Here is a 23,503-nt window from a genome sequence, read left to right as displayed (position 1 = left end):
AGTTATCAAACGATTGTTAGAAAAAATGGTACAAAATCCAAGACGTAAACAAAAAAAATTACTATGTACTTAATTTTTTTATACAAAATTAAATTTAGGTGAGTCTCATATGTCTCCCTAATGTTATGTTTAAATATTATTTCAATAAATTAAAATATAATTCTAACATTGTCGGTTTATAAAATATTAATTTGAAACAAATTCCATTTTTATTTAATTTTATTTACTTTACTTTATTATAACAAAGCAAACTTGAGCAAACCGGAACTTTTGTCTTACTTGTTCTATAACTTCGAGGCTTTGAGCAGCCTGGCGCCTGGCAGAGACGCTCAGTGAGACCCCGGGGTCTGGCTAGTATGTGGCGATCTCCATAACTGGTTGGAAAATCGCCTTTTAAATAATACCGCGACCCATTTTTATTAATAATTTGACTTGTTATAAATTTATCATCATCCACAGAAAGTTCTTTCTATGATTTTTTGTTAGTTACTAACTAAATTTATTACAAGCAAGGCCCACCTTTATTTCAATTTCAGATTCATAGTCAGTTTTATCTTCTCTATTTGAATTTAAAAGTGCAGAGATGGTTTCTTGCTAGTATGCAGTTAAAGCATGTTTAATTTTAATATATAAAATAGAAAAGCAAGTTTAGCTTATCAATAAATATATTGGTATAAAATTTTAAATGAAGAGGTAAAAATTCAGTCTTTCGTTTTCTATATTCCTAGTACAATTTCTGCTCACCAGGAGTATTTTATCTTGTTCTTTAGCTTTTAATTTCCTCTTTTTGGCCTAAATTTATATAATTAATCCTCTTTATATTAAAAAAAATAAAAGTGTAAAAAAAATCAGTACTCTCTCCTCTCTTTTTAAAATTTCAACTTCACTGAGCGCTCGGGGGATCTCTGCTTCAGTTTCCCAGGCTGTGCTAGCCCCCCCTAATCTCCTAAGGGCCCTTTAAAAAATTTTATTAACAATATTAAGTTTTATTAGTAGTTCAGAGCAAAGTTTCCTCTCCGCTCTGCTTTCATTCTTGCCATAACCAACATTCGCGAGTTCACTATGATAATAAAACTTAAAGATCTATAGCAAGGCGTAATTCGGTGATAAGCACAAACATATTGTTTTTTCCCTCATCGCCCAAAGTGGCATCTACCGGTTTTTCAAGGAATATATTACTCTTAGTATCCTCTAAGACATCCTCAATATCTTCACTGTGCTCGCTGTTCAGAGGATCTTTAAACAATATAAAAAGACAAATATAAAGATTTCCAGGTCTAAATTGGTTGCCAAGGAAAAAATAACCTTCGGAAGAGGAATTCCACTCACCAGAGGATGAAGAGGATTCTTCCGCCGACAAAAATGCTTCACAGCTTGAATAGGTTTCGCGTATACTCGAAAAAGGTTCTAAGTAAGTGTTAAAATTTACTTAGCCAAATACTTAGTTCTGTAAGCTGCCATACCACTCGAACAACTTTGGCTTCCAGCGCTCATCTCAACCTCAGAATATTTTGGTGTTCTACGCCGTGAATTGCATAACTGTTTCTTAAGATCTCTTAATAAGAATACGCCTAGAAATTCCTTTGCAATTTGTTAAAATTAGCGTCTAGCTGGAACCAAAGGGCCAAATTTTTACGACCAAAATCTACTTACGAATGCGAATTTTTTTTTTTCGCAACTTCCATGTAATAATTTTTATTCCCTTAGAAAAAGGATGGCATGTTTAAATAAAAAACATTCCAGTTTTTTAAATTTACAATATTTGCTTTAAATTATGAACATGTTTATTAAATTTTAATCAGACGGGTTAATGCTGACAATTTTTTTAAAAAAACCCTCTCGCAAGTTCGCAAAATTTTAAGTAGGTCTCCTTTATTAATTTGTTCATTTCTCTGTCTTCAATAAGTGTAGTGCCAAATATTAAATTCATCTGAGCCTTGTAATGGAGAAGTAAATTTTTATGATCGTAATGTATGTTAGTTATACTTCATGTGACAATCATTTATTTTTTGTTTACTCTAATAACTATATTTCTCATCTTCACGCATACAATATAACTCTTTTTCAGCTATAATTTTCATCTGATCAAGTATTATATAGTTACTAGTCCCTGTACATTATAAATTAATTTAATATTATTAAATTAAAATTTTATTTTTAAATAATAGAGTTAAAACAATATCACTTTGCAGAATTTTTTTGGGATTCTCAAGCTTTTCAGGGCATTTGCTTATAAAATTGATAAGCTATTAGTCTATTTTCACTAAGCACCTCATTTCGTAATAAATCACCTGGCTTCTATAACTCTTTAAGTTCTATCCCTATCAAAACATAAGTTTACTATATATGAATCCGCTTAATTTTTATACTTTTACTGAAGACACTAAGCGCTCCTCCCTTGAATTTACCGAACATCTTCACAAATCAGTAGTACTTATAAATTTATAAACCGGGTCGAAAATAGAATTAAAGAGTTTTCTTACTTCTTGCGCCCCACCCTCATGCACATCAGTAATTTCGTGCATCACTGTGGTGTGCTGTGCTGAATATTACTTTTTTTTGTTGCTCAACATTAACAGGTATATAGCAGTATACAAACCTCATTCATAAAAGGTATAAATAAGCGGAGAAATACGAAGATAATTTTTTTTAAAGAATTAATATTGAATAAGTGGAACAGATGCTTTTTATAAAAGGAGGAAATTTTTAACTGTCTGTTTCATTTGTAGTGCATGTGTAAACGCGCCAAAAAAGATTAAACCATTCCGATTACATCCTAAAATAATTCATAAAATTACAGGTGAGAGTAAATTACATTACCAAAAGCAGATATTCTTCAAGGCTAGTACTTAGCAAGAAACTTTTCACATCTCCACAAAATAAAGGCTTATTAAACAGCTTAAAAACAGTTATACATGGGTTATTGATATCGACCCTTAAGAGAGGCGTGAAAAAAGGTCGCGCTAAAGGTTTAACTTAGATAAATTATTGGGCTTGCTTACATTAATATTAACCTATAGCCTTTAACTTAGAACCCATATATAAGTCAAATTTAATATTAAAAATATAAGCTTTTTTTCTGTTCGCTCTAGCCCGCTTGCGACCACATGTGTTCGCCTAGAGAGGCTAGGTTTAACAACTGTTACCAAGGGAGGGGATGAGGCGGCAAGTGCTATAAAAAACAAATTCGTCAATGTAAGATCACCTTCACTTACTTTTCTCTTGACTTAGGCGAGAGCGGCAATCTAGCTGGTACTGCTCAATGGTGCATTATACGCGTTGTACCGTCGAACAATTCATTATTGCAAAAGAGCTAAATATTAGGGGAAAACTAGTGAAAAAAAAATAAAGTTTGAACTCTCGTTTATTACCGGTTATTTCTCTAAAATAATTTTTTTTTGTAATTTCTAGCTCTCTCTGCGCGTGTATTAAAAAGGCATGAAAAGTGTAATAGAAGTGGCACTAAAAAAAATAAGTTCGGCTACACTAGCAGTTAAAGTATACGTTAAAACTATAGAAAAATATATTTTGCATAATTATTCTTCTTCCCTCGTATAACAATTTTTACAAAAATCTTGGTTGATTTTCATCTTTATCTTCTTTTATAAAGATAATTACTCTCAAGATTATTCTTTATAGCAACTTCTTTAGAGTTCAGTTTGTCAAATCTTCGAAAAAATTTTTACGTATATTTGATAAAGAAAAGTTCTCTTTTCCTCGGAAGAAGTCTGTTTATAACGTGAGGGGAGGCTAAAATAAAAATAGTCACAGAAAGCTATTAGTAAAGCCGTTAATTTCGACGTTGACAAATGTAATCTCTAATTATGTACAATGCTATATTTAGTATTTAAGTCAAAACTTAGATGTAAACTCTTCTAAAAGAATTTCTGCTACCTTCGCTGCATCATAAACGACAGCGGGGAAATCATGAACAAATAATTGACCGCTCAAAGTCATTAATTCTTTTATTTTTAGTTAAAACATAACGCGCAGTCATGCTAACTATAGCTTTTTGCTGCTTCCTCATCATAAGTGCACCAGTTTAGGTGGCTTAGCTCAATGGTAGATACCGCGAACTTAGGCACTTTTTATATTCGTAAGGATAGTAACTCAAAGCACTTGAAATAGACAATTCTAGTGTATAATTTTAGCCAAAGTTTTTTTCGTCAATCTATTTAAAGTAATCCTTAAGCATTTGGGGCTTTAGATTAGTTTGTAAAAATACTGAGCCCCTGATTTGATAAATCTGCAGTCGAATTTTGCTGTTTATATTAAAAAGGCTTTTGCTGTGTAGGCAGTTATGATGACCTTCAAACTTTCTTTGCTTTTCTTATTGCATAGTTGATAAGTTTATCATATCTAAGTTTAGTATCTCTCACTACATGAGATAATTAAATAAGCAAACCCTCATTCGATGGTTTTGGGCTATTTACTTATCGATAATGATTTAGATTAAAAACAAGGGTTAATTTACAAATATTATTAAGCTAAATATTGACTTTTTAAAGATAAAAATATTGCAACGTCCTCTGCAAAAATCTCGAGTTTAGTGACCAGTAGCATAGGAAATGGATTTAGGCCCTGTGGAAATTAGGATCAGTCACAATTTTTTAAAGCTTTTCAAAGATGCCGAAAATTTTCTTCAAACTGTACAAGAACCCCAAATGCTATAATCTGTGAAAAGTTTTTAAATATTCAGGAAAATCAGATTTGTAGCTATTATAATATATTATACTCGTGGCATATTCATAAATATTAGAATGATTTCTAATTATTTTTAATAAAATTTTATAATAGCAAGTAATAAAATTATTATATTATTAACACTATGATAGCTTTCAAAACTTTTCCTACCGAAGATAGCAAACTAATGATTTATAGTTATTAATGAATTGTCGAGGGATAAATGTTCTGCAAAGGAGTATGAATGTAGCAATCTTCCAAGCAACAGAAAAAACATACTCAAATCTGAATTAGTAAAGTTTATTAATATTCGATACCAGAATTAGAGAGATATTTGAGGATTGTGTTAAAATTTTCATTCGACCTAGGGTCTGTTTATACTAAGCTTCATAATGGTATCGTTTATTTACATCTTCGAGTTACTGGAAATATTTAGGATCACTACTATTTTCAATAATCACACCTGTAATAGTAGCCTTCGTAACAAACCAAGAGGCCGCTACTTCTATGCAGATGGAAAGGAGCGTTGAAAAACCAGGAGGTATTAATATATATATATATAACGTAAAATTTTTTTACTTTGGATTAATGATGATTGGCAGTTTATAATTATTACTTATTAACTTTTTTATTTTAAAATTTTCTATTTTTATATAAAGTTTGCATAAATATTTAAAAGCTATATTAGTAAAAAAAAAAAATTTAACAATAAAATGTAACTTTTTTAAGAAGAAAACAACATAATAGAATATTAATCTACTGTAAAGAGAGTAAACACAACTCCAGTCTTTCCTTAAGTTCGCGTTAGCTGGCGTGAGGAAGACGAGGAGCCCTTAGGATACCAATGACGATAATAAAACGCGCCAGCGTCATAACAAAAAGGCTAAAAACATAACAAAACTAAGACAAGAAGGTCCAACAACATCGAGGTTTCTAACAGAAATGTAGGATACACTTTACTAAACACAATATAACAAGAATTGTCCGGTCCAAGCGATTCCTTTAAGACTTACTCAGAACGTTACGATAATTTAAGCAAACCTAATAAAATTTTGTAAGAAAAGTTGTGAGTTTCATAACTAAAAAAAATTAAATGCTCGAGGTAATATGTGCACCACCGTAACAAATACAGTTACTTAGTGTACTGGATTTCGTCGTAACCCTGAAGCCATATGTACACAAATAATTATTTATTTAGTTTACCAGCCTGAGCCCAAAACTATACCAGCTGCATTCACACCTTTCGTCAGCCTTCAGATTCTGGAGAAGTCGGAAACTATATACTTTTGTAAAATTTAATTATTGAAGGTGAACGATTGGTATATCAAAAAATTATGACTTTATGACTTTACTTTAATTGCTAACTGAACTATTTAAATGTTTCAAGTTACCCCCTGATTTTTATGTAGAGCTTTTAATAAAGGCATGCGCCCAAATAATCTACCCTAACTCGCACTGTTAAGCAAAAAATTTGGTTTTAAAGGAAGCCCGAAATCTTTAGAGCTCGTAGTACACCGATATTCTAATGTTCTACTTGTAGGTGGACGCGAGCGTGTAGACTTTTGTGGCCGTCTCTAAACCGGTTGTTAAAGCTCGTGGTTTAAAGATGGAGAAGTGTGAAATATGAAAATAATAAAGTTCTCTATAGACACTGCAATACAAAAAGAACAGGATGCTGTTTCAGTCAGTGCTTCCCTTTTTTAAAAAAAAACATTGTAAGGAACTACGTTTGTGCGTTCGTTGCTAATGCTTTTCTTAAAAGCCTACCAGGCTAGTACCCCTCCATTAGGGCTGGTTGGGTTCATGCTAGTTTTTTTTTGTAGGATTATTGTATATTTTAAAAGTTGTAAAGCCCCAAAGCGGTTTTCCACTACGTTCAGCGCTTTAACTGATATAAATAAAGTTTCTAATTTTAAGAGAACTCATAAATGTGGTTTAATAAGTGAAAGTGACGTTTATCAGACCGTCCATCTTTGCGGTTGGGTTGATGCTTTTCGGTTAGATTTTTATTACTTTCTAAACTTATTATTTGGCTAAGCAAAACTGCCGTTTGGGAAGAAAAAACTTTTTGTTTAGAGCTTATAACCTTTGCTTTATAGTTGCAGTAAATTAATATTTTTGCTTTAGTAACTTTGGGCATCTAAAATTTATATGGCTGCGAGATTCTTCGGGCGTAACTCAAGTAATTACCAGGGCTGATACTAGTTATAATTCGATAACGGAGAGCTTGACTTTAGAAAGTGTTCTTTATGTATCAGGTAAAGTGCAAAGGAGACCAGGAAGTAATGAAAATATGGTATTAATTTAATATTTATAGTTTGAGTTAACTTTTTAAACAATTATTAGAATTTGGCTACCGGCAAGTATGAAGTTTCTGCTAGTACAATAGTATTGCTTAACAAAGCAAATCTTCCTGTTATTGTTAATGATCACTCAATATTGGTTTTTTGACTTTATTGTATTAATTATTATACTTATATTAACATCATTATTAGCCTAAAGAAGAAACACGGCTTCAACATCGTCATCTCGACTTGAGGAGAAAATACTTACACAACAATTTAGTAACACGCGCAAAAATTGCTAAAATTATTAGAAATTTTTTGGATGAAAAAGGTCTCATTACCTTTAAAAGTTTGGTCGAAATCATTGACTCTACTTTCGTGAAACTGTAAAAAATTTAAAAGTAAAAAAGTAATTTTATATTTATAATTTAAAGGATTTATAGAAGTAGAAACGCCTACTTTGTTTAAGCCCACACCGGAAGGTGCTCGTGAATATTTAGTTTTAACACGATCCGTTGGACATTGTTATGCTTTGCCTCAAAGTCCCCAGCAAGTTACGAGTTATTAATATTTTTTTTTTTATTTATAATATTTATAAATACTTCGCACTCTTTTTTTATTTGCTTCATTATGCAGTTTTAAAAGAAATTTTTTTTCGTATTCTGTTTCGCGTTATTTACGTTAATTTATTCAATAACGATAATTTTTTCTGTGGAACACTTATTTCTTAAACCCATTATTTCTTATAAATTATTAAATTTTTATAATATAATCACTTTTTGTTAGTAGCAAAACTTATTTAGTATAAAAAAAGTAAATTCATTTTTAAATTTAAAAATTTAGTTTAAGCAATTGTTAATTGCTGGTGGCATCGAAAAATATTATCAATTTGCGCGTTGTTACCGCGATGAGCCGTTACGGTCCGATCGGCAGCCCGAATTTACGCAGGCAACAAATTATTTTAAATTTTAGGTAATTTTTTTTACGTATTTATACTTTTTTTAAGCTCGACCTTGAAATGTCTTTTGCCGATGCGCGTCAAATTCAAACTCTTGTTGAAAATCTCTTAAACGAAATTTGGTCTTCGCAGGGGTTTCGGATTGATCTTCCGTTTCCAATAATTTCGTATGAGGATTCTTTAGCACTGGCAAGTTTTACATTAATTTTTTTTAATTTTTTTAATTTTATATTCTCAAATTTTATAAATTTTATAAATTTTTTTAGTACGGCACTGACAAGCCCGATTTAACTTTCGAAGAAAAGGTTTATTGTGTAATAATATTTTCTTTTTTTTTTTTAAAGAAAAAAATTTAATTTTTTTACTAAAGATAGTAGACGTCACTGCATTGTTTAGTCCACATATAGATTTTTTCAAAAAAATTAATAATTTTAACTCGGAAAACTCGGATTTTAAAGTTTTGGCCCTAAGTTTTCCCGACTGTGCTGATTTTATTAAAAATAAAGATTTTAGCGACTGGCAGGCGCTGGCAGCTTCGTCCTCGCTGGTGCTAATTAAAATAAAAAATTTTAAAAAAATTTTAAAACAATTTTTTTGTATAGAAATTATTTTTTTTTAGAGAATGCGATCGCGAATTTAAAGGCCTTTTAATTAAATTTTTTAGCTGCAAAGTTCGAAATGATTTTAAGTGCGTTTTAATAAGTTATTAAAAAAATTCAAAATATTTTTTTTTGCAATTTATTTTAATTATTATAGTGCATTTTTTTCTTCAAATCACCGAAAAAGTTTTGTTTTGCTTATGGCCGGCGCGCCCACTGAAATTGTGAATTATGATAAATTTATTTTTTTTTAAAATAGTAATTTTTTTCTGTATATAAAAGAGGAACTTTTTAGGAAAACTCCGCGTCCGTGTTGCTGATCTTCTCGCTATGAAAAGTTTAATAGTTTTTTTTTCCGTCGAATTAAATTAAATTAGTTAAATAATTCTTTAATTTAATTTCAACCAACTTTTTAACATAATTTTTCTATAAATTTAAAAAATTGAAATTGAACAAAATTAATGTTGTTAAATAGTCAATTCAACAAATAATTTAACTTAATTTATTTTTACAATTTTTTAATGTATATTTAAAATTTTATTTAATAAATTATTTTATTTTTACTAATAATTTTAATATAATTTAATTAACTTTATAATAATCTAAAAGAAGCAATTTATACATCTTAAAAAGTTTTTAATTTAATGCAATTTTAGTTAATTTGTTTTATTACAATTTTAATCAACTTCAAATCTTAATTATTCTAAAAAAATTAAATAAAAGTAATTTTTATCGTTAATAATTTTATTTATTCTATATAAATTCTGTAGTTGTTATCAAGTAAATTATAAAATTTTTTGTTTAATTTAATTTACTTTTTATATTTAATTTATTTATATTAATTTAAAAATTTTATTTACTAAATTATTTTTTGAACCTTTTTAAATTTAAAATTTAATTTATTATTTTTATTTTTATATAATTTTTCATTTTTATTATATAAACTAAAAAACTTTTTATTAGTTTAATTTAGTTTTGAAAATTGTTTATTTTTTATGATTTTATTTTCAATTAACTTTAAACGTTATTTACTAAATTATTTAAAAAAATAAATTTTAAAGTTTAATTAATTTTTAAATAAATATATTTATAATCTTGATTTTAAATTTTTTTTTATTTAATTGTTTTTTCATAAATTAAAAAATTTATTTTCTAATTAAATTTGGTTTTGTACTTTAATTTATTTTGAGTTAACTTTTAAATTTTATTAATTAACTTACTTATAATAATATTAATAATCAAAATTAATTCATTTTGTTTATAGATTTTTTTAATAATGTTCAATTTTTATTCAATAAATTATTTAAAATAATTAAAAAAATTTAAATTTATTTAACTCTAAAATCTTTTTTAGTTTTATATAATTTTTCTTTAATTGTTATTATATAAATTAATAAACTTTTTATTAATTAAATTTAATTTTTTTAGTTAATTTATTTTTTTTATTTAATTAACTTTTGAAAATTAATTATTTAAAAAAAAATTAATACTAATTTTAATTTATTTTGTTCCTCCATTTAATTTTTAATTTGAATTCAAATTAATTTTTAATTGTTATTATTTAAATTAAAAAATTATATATTAATTTTTTAATTTAATTCTTAGATAATTCATTTTTTTAATTAATGTTAACTTTTCAATACCAATTATTAAACACTTTTAATAAAATAGTTTTGAAGTATTCGATTGTTTAGATTTTTTAATTTTTTTTAAAAATTATCTTATTAGTTTTATTTTTACATAATTTCATTAATTGTTATAATATTAATTAAAAAACACCTAATTAATCTTAATTTAATTTTTTTTATAGTTTATAATTTAATTAACTTTTAATTGATCAAGACAAAAATGTTCGGGAAAAAAAATTCTCCTTCTTATGGGTCGAAAAGTTTCCATTATTTACACTTTCCGAAGAAAAAAGTACTTTTTGCTAAAAAATTCGCGAATTTTTTTATTTAATTTTAATTTTAATAATTTTATTATGATTATTATTTTATTTCTTATAAAAATAATAACATTTAATAATTTATATTAATTAATTATTTTTTTTATATACATAAAATCTTGAAAGTAAAGTAAATTTTAATTTATAATTTTTTTAATGAAATTTTTGTTTATAAATTTAATTAATTAATTTTTTTTTTCATTTTTATGTTTCTAAAAATATTAAGAAAATATATTTCTTTTAATTTTCTAGTAATTATAATAATTTGGATATCGCTATTAAATTTATGAAAACTAATAAATTTAAATAATAAAATTCTTATATTTTTAAAAATTTATCAAATTTGAATTCATTATCTATTAAATAATTTAATTTGTAAAGAAACATTTCTTAAATTATGATTTATATTTATTTATCTTCGTTATTATTAACATTACGAAAATATTTAATTTAAAATAAAGAAAATAGAAGTAATATGAAAATCGCTATTATATTTAATGAAATTTAATAATCTTTATAATGATAAATTATTTACCAATTATAAAAATTTCATCATTTTTTTACTAAAAATGATAAAATTTAATTTTTTAAAGAATTAGAGTAATTTGAAAATAGCTGTTAAAAATTATAAATATTAATTAATTTTTTACTAAATATTTGAAATCTTAATAACATATTAAATTTAGATATAAGATTTAAATATTTAGTTTTTAAATATGAAAGAATAAATATTTGTAATATTATTTTATATTGACTAATAACCTATAAAAAATAATTATTTATTAATACTCTAGTAAAAAAAATAAATTTCATATTCTATATGATCTTTTTTTTATAGTTATTATAAATCTAAAGGAAAAATTTATTAATTGATTCGCTTGAAAAAAAAATTTTAAATTATAATTTTTATTATTATTTTTTATATAAATATAAATAGAAGAAAAGTTAAAAAAATATATAAACCAATAATTATAATAAATATAAAAAATTGCAAAAAAAATAATAATAAAAGTATTTTAAAAAAAAACTCGCTAATAACTTTTATTAACATCAATAATTTATATTTTTTTTAAATATTGCATTTATTAAATTATAATATGATATATTTTAAATAATGAAGATTTATATAATATTTTTTTTAGCTACTGAAATTTTTAAGAAAATAATTATTTTTTAATATACTTTTCTTTTGAGTATTAATAAAAGTTAATAATCAATATTTTACTAATTATGATTTATTTACTATTATTTTTTTATTTATTAAAATTCATAAAAAGTATTTAATTTAAATTTTAAAAAAAAAAAAGTATTTGAAAGTCGTTAATAAAATTTTAATATTTTTTTATTAAAATATTGAAGTTTTTAATGACTAATAAATTTTTTATTATTATTGACGAACTCAATAAATAGTCTGAATAATTAATATTCATAACTATTGAGCAAGATAAAAAAATTTACACAAAAGTACCAAGGTCGTTAGCCCTAGAACATGTCAACGAAGCTCAAAGGAATAATTTTTATTTTGTTTTTATTGTAGTGCTTCTACTTATAATATTTAAGCACTCGAATAATTATGTATAAGAGAACTTGAAATCAACTTCGTTCTCGATGGTTTTTCTCGCCGCTGTGTACTTCAACTATTAGGGTTAAATTTTACTAATTTTGATGCCTACCTGGCGCGAGTACCCCATTCTGGTGTTTACAGTATGTAAGTCCTTCGTAGTTAAATCCCATTGGCCACTGTGTAGGTCGGACTATTAATGCTAAATAATAAAATTTAAAAACAAGTTAAATACTTTTATAAACTTTAAAAAGAATTAATATTTTTTTAGTTCTAATTAATTTATTTAATATTTTATACTTTTTATAAATTTTTGTTATTTTTTTTAAAAAAATATATAAAAATATCAAATATTCTTTTTTATAATTTTTTTCAATTTTTCTATATTTTTTTAATATTTCATACTTTGTTAATATTAGCTTTTATTTATTTATTTAATATTTTATAATTTTTATAAATTTACTAAAAAATAAAATTTATTTTTATAATTTTTTATATTTAATTTATTTAATATTTTATAATTTTTGAAATTTAAAAATATTAAATTTTTATATATATATTTTTTTGAATACATTTTCAAATTATTATTTATTTATATAATATTTATGATCTTTTATAAATTTTTATTTTTTAAAAATTTTAATAATTTTTTTATAAAATTTATTTAGAGTTTTTTATAATTTTAAATAATAAAAATATTCCTATTTACTTAATTCTTATAAAATAAACGAAAAGAAATTGCATCAACTCATCATCCCTTTACTGCTCCTCTTCCAGAAGATTATTACAAGCTTTTTGAAAATCCTTTAGAAGTAAATTTTTAAATTTATTGTAAATTCAGTGATAATTAATATTTATATCAGAAATTATCCAATTAAAAATTTTTCTTTTTTTTTTATTATATAAAATTTATTTAAATTATGATATTTAAAAAAATATTAACAAGTTTGCTTTAGAAAATTTTTAAGTCTAATTAAATTAAAGATTTATAAATTCTATTATTTTTATTTCATTGATACGTTTTATATAACTTTTATATATTTAGTTCTTATGTTTCTTATTAATTTTTTTATTAATAGTTAATATAAAATTTATTTTAAAATGATAAATTTTTCTAATATATTATAAATTGAAAGTTGATTTTTTTAAAGGTATATTATTATAATTAAATTTAGTATAAAACACTTTTTACAATATTTTTCATTATAAATTTATATAAAAAATATTTCAAATTATAAATGCCAACTAATAATTTAATTTTTTTAATTAAATTAATTAGAAAATATTTTTTAATTAATTTTAAATAAAAAGTTAATAATTAATAGTTAAATATAATTATATTTTTTTAACTTATAACAATGTATAATAATAATTTATTAACTCATATATAATGTTTTTATTTTTATTATTATAAAACAAAATTTTATTAAAAATTTTCATTTAAATTATTTTAATGAAAATAATTTTTTTAAAAAATTATAAAGTAAATCTTTAAAAAAAAATAAATAAAAATTCTGATTTTTCAATCAAAAAGTTTTTATGCAAATTTATTTATAAAGATAAATTAAAATCATTTTATTCAACACTTTAATTTTTTTTTTTTAAATAAAATTTTTTTTAGGTAAATTTTATTCATAAAAATAATTAAAATAATAAATTAAAAAAATTTATAATAAATTACTAATTATAATTTATATAATAAAATCTTTTATAGTTTATAAATAATATTATAAAATATATATTAATAACTTTTTAAAAACTTAAACAAAATTTAATCATTTTTATTTGTAAATAAAATAAATTTATAAAATAGTTTAGTTAAAAAAAATTTCTATTAATTAATACAAAATAAAATTTAATAATAGTAAATTTTTACCTCAATATTGTTTTTTTAAAAATAATTGCATATAGAAATTCTTTTTAATTCAATACTGATTGAATGATTTACAATATAAATAATTCAATGTAAACTATTTTTATATTAAAAAAACTCTTAAACTATAATTTAATAATTTTAATCTTATTTAATTTTTATATGAATTAACTTTAACTTTATTTTTTTTAAAATTCGTATAAATAATTATACTTTAAATTTGCTTTTGTAATTAATATCCATATGGATAATTATAGATTATTAATTTAATATCGACTTTATTTATTTATAATAAGAGTATTTTATGCTTATTAATTATTATTTTTTTATATTTCAAATAAAGAATTTTAAGTTATATATATTTCTTTTTAAGTATTATATAAATAATTTTAAATTATAATTAAATGTGAATAATTATTATTTATAATTAACTTCAATATTTATTTTCATATAAATGTTTTTTTATTATACTTACTGTCATATTTTTTTGTTTATCATAAAAAAAATATAATTTAAAATTTTAATTTCTATTTAATTTTTAATGAAGTTTATAATTTTTTTTTTAATTATTTTTTAATTAATATTTTTAATTTTTTGTATGACTTATTATAAATTATTGATATTAATTTTATTTTTAATTATAATAATATTGATATCAATTTTTATATTTACTAGGAATAATTGGTAACTTTAAATTTTATTTTTTTTAATTCTTTTTTATACGAATACTTTTTTTAATTATAATTAACTTTACTTTATTTAATTTTCTTATAAGTAATTTTAAATAATAATTAATATAATATTAAACTTTTATATTTAATAGGGATAATTATTCATTTTAAATTTTAATAAATTATCATTTTTTTGTAGAATATCTAATAATCTAATAAATACATGATTAATTTTTTTTAATGTTATATAAATAAATTTGTAATTTTCATATGAATTATAAATATATAAATGATTTTAAATTATTATAAATATCATATTAGATTTTTTCTATATAATAAAAATATTTATTAGTTTTAATTATTATTTTTTCTTTAATTTTAATATGGATACCTAATAGTGTAATAAATGGGATAGTAATTTTTTATAAGTAGTTTTTATTATAATTTAATATAATTTTCATGTGAGTTATTTAAATTATAATTACTTTTAATTTATTTTTATTGCATTAAACAATTTTTTATTAACAATTTCTTATTAATTCTATTTTTTTTTAGCTATAACAAGAATAATATCAAATTATTGTTAAACTTATTTTAACTATATTTTTTCTAAATGAATTATTTTAAATTTCAATTAATATAATATTAATATTAAATTTTTCTTAATGTATATATAGTTTTAAATGATACTAAATTTAGTTTTCACTTCTTTAATAATTTATTTTATAAAAATCTAAATTATAATATTATTATAAACTTTTTTATTTTCATATTATAAATTTGACTTATACTTAATTTATTTTATATTTATGATAGTTATTATAAAAACAATTTAAAATTATAATATATATTATTTGTTATTCTTTAATTTTTATATGCAATTCCTAAGTAATTTTTAAATTTTTATAAAAAAAATTAGAAAAGTTATAATAAAAATTATAACTTATTTATTAATAATATTACATAATTTTTTGTTTTTCTTATGAAATTTAATTTTAATTGAAATAATATTAATTTTTTTTAATTCATTATAAGGTTTGCGGATTGCATTACGATCTCGTTATTAATGGTCAAGAAATTGGCGGTGGATCCGTTAGGATTCACGATGCTTCCGTGCAACGTCGCATTTTTACTAAAATTTTAAAAGTAAAATTTATTATTTTTTAAAAAATTTTAAATTACTTAATATTTCACCTTCTATTTTTTTTACTCAATATTTACTATAATAAAGTTATTGTACTAATTTTTAACAAAACATATTAATTAAAAATTTTTATTTATTTTTTTTATTATTTTTTAAATAAATAAATAATTTACTAATAATTTTAAATGAAATTTATTATTATAACAATTATAAATAAAAATTAATTATTTAGTATTTAATCTTTATTTTTCTACCAAATAAAATTATAACAAATTTATTTAATATTTTTTTAATAATTAAGTAAAAGTTATTGTTATAATAAATTATTAATAAAAAATGAATTAATTATATAAAAAATTTTCTTAATAACTGTTAATATAATTTCTAACAATTTGAAAATAACTTTATTATTACTAAGTACTATTAAAAAAAATTTATATTAAAATAATTATAACTTTTGTAACAAAATTATTTATACATTTTAATAATTTATATATAATTTCATTGTTATATCAATTTACTATTAATAAATTTTATATTAATAATATAAATAAAACTTTTGTAAAAAAAATTAATACAATTTTTCAAATTGAAAATAGATTTTATATCCCAATTTACTATTAATAAAATAGTTATAAATTATATAAAAAATTATTAATACAATTTTTCAAATTGAAAATAAATTTATATTAATAAAAAATATTAATTTTAAATTTTATAAATAAATTATTAATAAAATTTAATAATGTAGAAAATAAATTAATTTTTATAAGAAATATTTATTAAAAATATATTAATAAAATAATATTTAAATTTTTAAAATAAAATATAATTCAATAATATAATTTAGAAAATAAATTCATTATCACCATTTATTAAAAAAAATTGGATTATTAAAAAAATTTTGAATTTTATAGATAAATGATTACTACTATTTAATAGTTTAGAATATAAATTCATTGTTAAAACAGTTTATAATTAAAAAAATATATGTTATTAAAATGATTTATAATTTTTATAAATAAAATATAATTCGATAATACACTTTTAAAAATAAATTTATTGTTATAACGATTATTATTAAAAATATAAATAATTTATATTAATAAAATAATTATAAATTTTTTAATATATTATAATACAATTTACTAATTTCGATGATAATAATATATTAATATAATTTAGAAAATAAATTTATTGTTATATCTAATTATTATAAAATAATTAAATTAATATAAAAAAATTATAAATTTTACAAATAAATTATTAATACGACATAATTTAGAAATTTTTTATAACAAATTATAAAAAAAAGTTTTTAATAAAATAATTTCATATTTTTATATATAAATTATTATTTTAACTTTATTGTATTAAATTATTAATATTTAGAGAAAAGAAGAAGATTTTGAGCATTTATTAAAGGCTTTAGAAAGCGGCTGTCCTCCTCATGCTGGAGTTGCTTTGGGCATTATTATTATAATTATTATACTTATTACTAAATTTATTATTATTATAATACAATTAAAATTTTTTAAGAGTAGTTACTTGTTATAAAAGAAAAACGTTTAATCATTTTTTAATAAATCTAAAATTTTTATATGAAAAGTTCAAAATAATTTAATTTGATAAATTTTGTTTACTTTAATTACCGCTAATTATTAATATATTTTTTTATATTACTATTTAATAATTTTCATATTTTATTTTTTATAAAAAAATTCTTTTTTTTTTTTTATTATGATTGCTTTTAGGATTTGATCGTTTGTTAAGTGTTTTATTAAAAACGGAAAGTATACGAGACGTTATTGCTTTTCCTAAAAATTCAAAAGGTTATTATTAGAAATAATTATTTTATAGAAAATTTAATAATAATTAAAAAAGGCGTTGATCTGCTCACGAAAGCGCCTGTTTGCCTTGATGATGAACTTTTGAAATTATATAAACTTCAGCTTATCACTTAATAAAAAGAGATTTCTTGGCTTAATTTAATTTTTAATTATTACAAAATTAAAAAATTCATAATTTTATAGCATTTTGTACGGTCAATGGGACAATATCCTACTTCATACTGCCTAGTTTTTAAAAAGTACCTTTAAGCTTATAATTATAAATTAAAAGGTATTACAGATAAACAGGAAGACAAAAGATAATTATATAAGCTGATGACAACTTAGGTATTTGCGTGGCATAAACGCCATGAAAATTATGCAAATTTGGTCATTTGTTGGGGATGGGCGCGCAATTACACCCAATAATAGGGCTTGTTTAAAATGTATGAAATTTTATTAATTACTATTTTAAAATGTGTATCATTAAAATGTGTATCATTAAAAAACATTAAAAACAGTTAAAGAAGACAAAATTACGTGAAAAAGAACTTAATTTTGTAAATTGTATTCTATAGAAAGAATTTCAACGCGGTTTTTTTTTTAATATATTTAATAAAATTGTCTAGTTTTATGCAAATAAGTTTTTCTTTTTTATTATAAACAAGGAAAATGTACTCCAGTGTGCACCCTTACAGTTAAAGCTAATTTAAATGGAGTGAATTAAGAAATAATACTTCGTCAGCCAACTGAATAAAAACAAATTTAGGATTGACAGGGATATGCTACTTTTCTATATGTGATCCCAAATTTTAGGCTACTTTGTTGTTGCTTTGACATATAACAGGACATATAGAGAAAAATAAAAAAAAAAGTGAGGTTGAGTAAAAAGAGTAAGGATGACGAAAATTATATAATTTCCCATATCTATCCTTTCTCTGGTTTTTGTGCCATTGCCTAAAGTTTATAACACCTCCTATGAATTTAAAAAATAGTATATAAAAAAGTTGAAGGCATACATTACAGTAAAATTGAATCTCATAACTTTAACTGAAACGATGTAAACATTTTCCAGTCAATACCTAAATAATAAACAACTCTGCGTTATATTAACATCAATAAAATGAACATAATTTTTAATAATAAATGGATAAGCAAAAAAATCTCGTGAAACTATAAATTCAGTCAGAATACTGCATGATAAAAAAAATGTCTTGTCTTCTCTTGTCTCGCTTCCACTTCTCGTTTTTCTCTCTTGTCCGTCTTTTATGTCCTTGTTGTCATATATAACCGCATAATACAAATTTTTGTTATAATTTGTAATGTAGGTCTGTTAAATGATACTCTCTGCCGGCTTTTTATAGCAGGATAGGGCAGCGCCTACCACTGAAAAACGTTTTAAAGGACAGAAGTAACGGTCAGCAAATTTTAGAGTCGTACCAGCTTGGGAGCACTTCCCAACGTCAATGAACTTCTTAACTTAAATAATATTTTTCGGAAGCTTTAAAAACATGATAATAGCGTTTTTCTGATAATTTGATATTATTAAGTCGTCTATAAACTACACCTTATGAATAAAGCATTAAACAGCTGCTAGTTACAGGCATGCACGTTAAACTCCGGTTAATACCCCCCCCCCCCCTATGTATGCTTTGACACAAAACTTATCAATTTACGATATTAAATTTTAAAAAGGATTTATTAAGGCTCAAGCTCGGCCTTCCATTCTGTTTATTTACCTCGTTCTCAGTCCAAATGGTAAAAGATCTTTGGCAGAAAGTAAATAGATAATACTGTCAGCAGACATTTAGTTAGTTTTCGTCACTCGCGCTGTTTTTAGTTTCTCCGTCAGTGATATTAACAAATTGTTTAAGATAAGACACCCAATTTTTGTTACAAGTGTCCTCATCCTCAGCACAAATGAGGATTTTATCAAATTTATCATCATGCTCAAGGTTAATTGAGTACTGATATGTTCCGATAAAGGATATTTCCAAAGTACTAATAAGAGGAAATAAGGGCCTGTACATGTAAAATTGACATTCGTTAACTTCTTTCGATTCCAACTGAATTACGGGCCTACGCGTGAAGCTTACGTTCTTATGCGATGTTTTTGTATATTCAGTAGAAGACCGCTTAGGTTTAAAGGGCTTAGTTATTAAAAGAACGTCGTTAAATAAAAAGGTATAAGTTGACATCTTCCTATTCTTTCCTTTAGTAAGCAGTTGTATGTCCAAATAATTCTCATATAAATAGAGTCGTCCGTTTTTAACAATGGATGGAGGCGGAAAGGTTGCGGAAACTTCAAGAGACATTTGAATGTGTATTAGTTTTTCATAATTTTCGGCCTCTCGGGTGTTTTCGTTGATTATAGTCAAACCTTCCTCCGCAAGCTCAAGAGCTTTTTTAACATTGTCAAAGCTCGGGTGATCACTGGATGTATACTTGAGTAATTCTCGCAGTAATAACGCGTACTTGGTAACCCGCTGTAAAGGTAATATTACATAACTTTGCAAACCAAGACTGTCGACATCTTTTTGAATAGTTATAGTGTTTAAAAATCTATTGAACTCAATATTAGTCTGACTGAGTCTTACACAATTCTCGTTAGCCCGTTTAATTTTACCGCAGTGACAAGAGTAGTTCTTTGCGAGTTGTTTCAAAAAAGGGATAAGAATATCTGTCACATCCTGTACGAGGGGCCATTGTTCTTTTTGCCGAACTTTTAGTTGCTCTAAAAGATCTTTATTTATGGTGTATATAAAGCCCAGGTCTCCTAAGATGCTGGCCATATCTTCACGAGGAATAATATTGAGCTTTTTAAGCGGCTTTTCGTACACGCGCAAAACCAGTTCAAGCTTCTTTATATATTGTTCTTCGCTAAATACTATTTCATAAAGGCATTCCTGGCGCTTAAGTTCTTCAGAACTCAAGCTGTTTACAAGATCTTCGTCGACTCCTCCTTGGTATTTCCATAGCGTCAGTTGAAGGCTATTTAAAATCTTTTTTTGTGGGGCGGGCTCTGGCTGAACTTCGGCAGATTTTTCTAACGGAGATGCGAATTCTAAAATGTCTACTTGCTCAAAAGAAATAGTACTTTTAGATTTCCTTAATTTTGTTATTAAGCTTTCTTGGAGTTCATTATTAAAAGAGGCAGGGAGCTGCAATGGCACAGAAGGAAGCGCGTCGGAAGTTAATTTATCGGTAAAATTAACTTTGCTAGAGTTCACTTGCCCTAGCATATTAGAAGTAGAGGGCGGTGAATATGTTTTCCGAGCTTCTTTAAAATATTGCTCCGTAAAACAATCATAAAATGCTGCATTAAGGTTGTCAGATTTTTTATCTACGGTGAAGTTAAAAGTGGAATTTTCGCCATAAGCAAAAGTAAAAGTGAACGACGAAGAAAAAATACTATTCTTTCTATTTTCCTTCATAACGAGTTCACTGAAGTAAACTACAGGTAAAAACCACTTGTATATAGTCTTATCAAAGGCTAATTCTCCTACGGAGTTAGCATTATGAAGTCTACCGTTTTCATATCTTAAGGAAGTTTTTAAATCCAAAGTTTCTGGTATGTCTTTCCTTTTTTTCGAAAACTTAGCCTTGTATTCTACAAGTAAAAAAGAAGTTTGAAAAAGGAATACATGTACTAGCTTCTTTGTTTTCTTGCTTTTAATCTCAAAAGGGCCCTCTTTTATAAATATTAATTGCTTTGGATCTAATTTAAGGGGAAAAGGGCAGGCTAACATTAATAAAAATTACTATTTAATTTTATAAAAAATAGTTTGTTAATCATAACTACCCGACATATCGATCAAGGACAAAATTTCCTCTATTTTTAGCTCATTTTCTCCACCATCAATTGATTGTTTTTTTACCTACATATTTAAAAAAATAAAATTTCTTGATATAAACAATTCTGAGAGATGATTACAGCAACACCAACTGTAAAGCTTTTCTTGCGATAGACGGTACTATCCCTTTTTGGTTTACTGGTTAACACCGCTTCCTTGGGTTGGAGGGGAACCATCCTAAAGCGCAGTTTCACATACGATTTCAAATAAAAAAATGAGTTATTAGAACTTTAATATTAATACGGTTAAAAACATTAAAATATTAACAAAAAACCTATACCAACCAGGAAAACCAGAGAAAAGCCAAGCTCTACTTATAGCTATAAAACTTTAACAAAGTTATTTGTCATGTTTTAATTTAAGTAAATTTCTGACCAATTAACGAAGGGATAAAAAATTTAATTAGTTTAAGGCAGTTTATGGTCAAATCTTATTATACGAATCTTAATTAGCTTGCGTAAAAAGTTAACTATTTAAGGGGGCTGATCGCTGTATTGGATTGCGTGGTGTGCTTCAATCACTTTATCCTTTTAAGAGCTCTTAGATCTTTAATTAAAAGTGCTTAAATTAAGGCGAATACAAGTTCCATAATAAATTTTTTTTGAAGTGAACTTATTTTGAAAGGTAAAGTGACACTATAATAAAATTAAAAGTCAACCTATAAAGTTATTAGTTTTTAATTTGATATCATTATGATTTGTATCAATTAAATATGTTTCATCCAGAAAGCATTAGTACATTTATGTTCACTTTAGGATTCTTATGACCTCAAAATTATATATAATTTTAGTGACCGGCTGAGTTAATAGAAAAAGTACTTTTTTAAACTCGAGAATCTCACCCAGTGTTAAATGTGTGTGCACTTTCCAAAAGTAAATTAATGTCTTTAAAACTACTTATTTATAAAAAATTATTATATTTTCACATACAAGGGAACTTACTTTTGAATTAGTTTAGCTTTAAAAATTATTTATCAAAAAAAAAGTATATGTAATATATCACATTATCAATTGTTTTAGTAAAGTTTTAGTAATGTGAATGTTATCTTTGCAAAGGTAAAAAAAAGTTTTACACAAAATCAATATTGTTGGTGCTCGCCCTTAAATTTTTAATGACTTCGACTATATCAATCCACAAAATAATTATATTATAGTTGTACACGCCTTATCTATAAGATTTTACGTATCACATAGTTGTTACATTTTTTCACATTAGCCAAATGTCAGACTGAGTAGTTGAACGCGCGATTAGTATAGCGTAGATAAGAAAAAAAATTTTTAGAAAAGAGCTGTGTATCACACAACTATAATTAGAAAACTACTTAGTTCTAATAGTATTAGTAAGTTAATGATGATGTATATCAAACTTCTAATGCGTTGTAACCAGATACTACAATTTCTGTAATATATTAAAACAAGAGATGCAGACGTAAAAACCGAAGTACCTTGGTACTCCTTAAAAGGTAGCAAAATTTTTGACCAGCAGTTTATATAATAGTAATTTACTTTAAAAAAAAGAAGCCACAGATTAAGAAGGTTAAATAAATTTTTCCATATTATAGTAGATGTTTTAATCACATAAAATATAGTAAAATTTATTCAATATTTTACTTTATAATTCTTATTCTCATTATGATCTAACTTGATATGATTACTCAAAATTAAAAATAGTACTAAGAAACAGTTCGAGTTTGTTTTATTGGCTTAAAAAACAGTATACAGTATGTAAATTTTTAGTTTAGTGTTATTTCCAATTCTCCTACACGTAATTCACTATGATAAAACTTTAGCGCGTGATTTATTAACTTTGCCTGCGCTTGCACTCAAGCTCGAAATCGCTTTGGTGGGCAGTACTTTCAAATAACATAAATATAAAATTAAAAACGTGCCCAAGAGTAGTTAAATTCCAAAACCGAAGGAAACCAAACTCTAAAAGTACGTATCCTGTCTACAATCTCTTAACAGTGGGGCAACTATATCCAGTAGAGTACTCTCTAAATAGCAGACACGCAGCTCCAGCGTTAGTTAAAAAGTTAAATCTCCGATCATGACGTACGCGTCCACCTCATAGGCCTACGACTCATAGTAGCCTCTTCGTTTCA

At 23.8% G+C, this 23,503-nt stretch overlaps 2 protein-coding genes and 4 long non-coding RNA genes across 6 annotated transcripts; 4 read left to right on the top strand and 2 right to left on the bottom strand.

Moving 5' to 3' along the window:
• Nucleotides 1-257: 257 nt before the first annotated feature.
• Nucleotides 258-1,529, bottom strand: LOC135121961 (uncharacterized). Its single transcript, XM_064046228.1, has 9 exons — nt 1,464-1,529; nt 1,306-1,407; nt 1,119-1,236; nt 1,015-1,060; nt 856-957; nt 745-792; nt 520-594; nt 405-469; nt 258-351 (listed from the first exon to the last, which is right to left on the bottom strand). The coding sequence occupies exons 1-9, from the start codon at nt 1,492-1,494 to the stop codon at nt 330-332; spliced, it is 609 nt and encodes a 202-aa protein (XP_063902298.1). The 5' UTR covers nt 1,495-1,529; the 3' UTR covers nt 258-329.
• Nucleotides 1,530-6,590: 5,061 nt separating this feature from the next.
• LOC135121964 (uncharacterized) lies at nt 6,591-7,269 on the top strand. Its single transcript, XR_010279181.1, has 4 exons — nt 6,591-6,680; nt 6,811-6,979; nt 7,030-7,125; nt 7,179-7,269. It is a non-coding gene; the product is annotated as an uncharacterized LOC135121964 (long non-coding RNA).
• A 638-nt stretch (nt 7,270-7,907) lies between these two features.
• LOC135121962 (uncharacterized) lies at nt 7,908-8,398 on the top strand. The gene is made up of 3 exons (XR_010279179.1): nt 7,908-8,115; nt 8,193-8,231; nt 8,297-8,398. It is a non-coding gene; the product is annotated as an uncharacterized LOC135121962 (long non-coding RNA).
• Nucleotides 8,399-8,535: 137 nt separating this feature from the next.
• LOC135121963 (uncharacterized) lies at nt 8,536-10,439 on the top strand. The gene is made up of 4 exons (XR_010279180.1): nt 8,536-8,614; nt 8,683-8,749; nt 8,808-8,862; nt 10,368-10,439. It is a non-coding gene; the product is annotated as an uncharacterized LOC135121963 (long non-coding RNA).
• A 2,339-nt stretch (nt 10,440-12,778) lies between these two features.
• LOC135121965 (uncharacterized) lies at nt 12,779-17,215 on the top strand. The gene is made up of 3 exons (XR_010279182.1): nt 12,779-12,843; nt 15,611-15,721; nt 17,112-17,215. It is a non-coding gene; the product is annotated as an uncharacterized LOC135121965 (long non-coding RNA).
• Nucleotides 17,216-19,273: 2,058 nt separating this feature from the next.
• LOC135121960 (rho guanine nucleotide exchange factor 26-like) lies at nt 19,274-21,584 on the bottom strand. The gene is made up of 4 exons (XM_064046227.1): nt 21,483-21,584; nt 21,351-21,426; nt 21,193-21,290; nt 19,274-21,130 (listed from the first exon to the last, which is right to left on the bottom strand). Coding segments are annotated over exons 3-4 (1,773 nt in total). The 5' UTR covers nt 21,195-21,290; nt 21,351-21,426; nt 21,483-21,584; the 3' UTR covers nt 19,274-19,359.
• Nucleotides 21,585-23,503: the final 1,919 nt, after the last annotated feature.

Source organism: Zophobas morio, unplaced genomic scaffold (assembly GCF_036711695.1).
Source record: "Zophobas morio isolate AGI-343-1 ecotype UQ-CSIRO unplaced genomic scaffold, CSIRO_AGI_Zmor_V1 ptg000801l, whole genome shotgun sequence".
Taxonomy (NCBI): Eukaryota; Metazoa; Arthropoda; class Insecta; order Coleoptera; family Tenebrionidae; genus Zophobas; species Zophobas morio.
The sequence above is the reverse complement of the archived record's forward strand: the minus strand, read 5'-3'. Positions and strand labels throughout refer to the sequence as shown.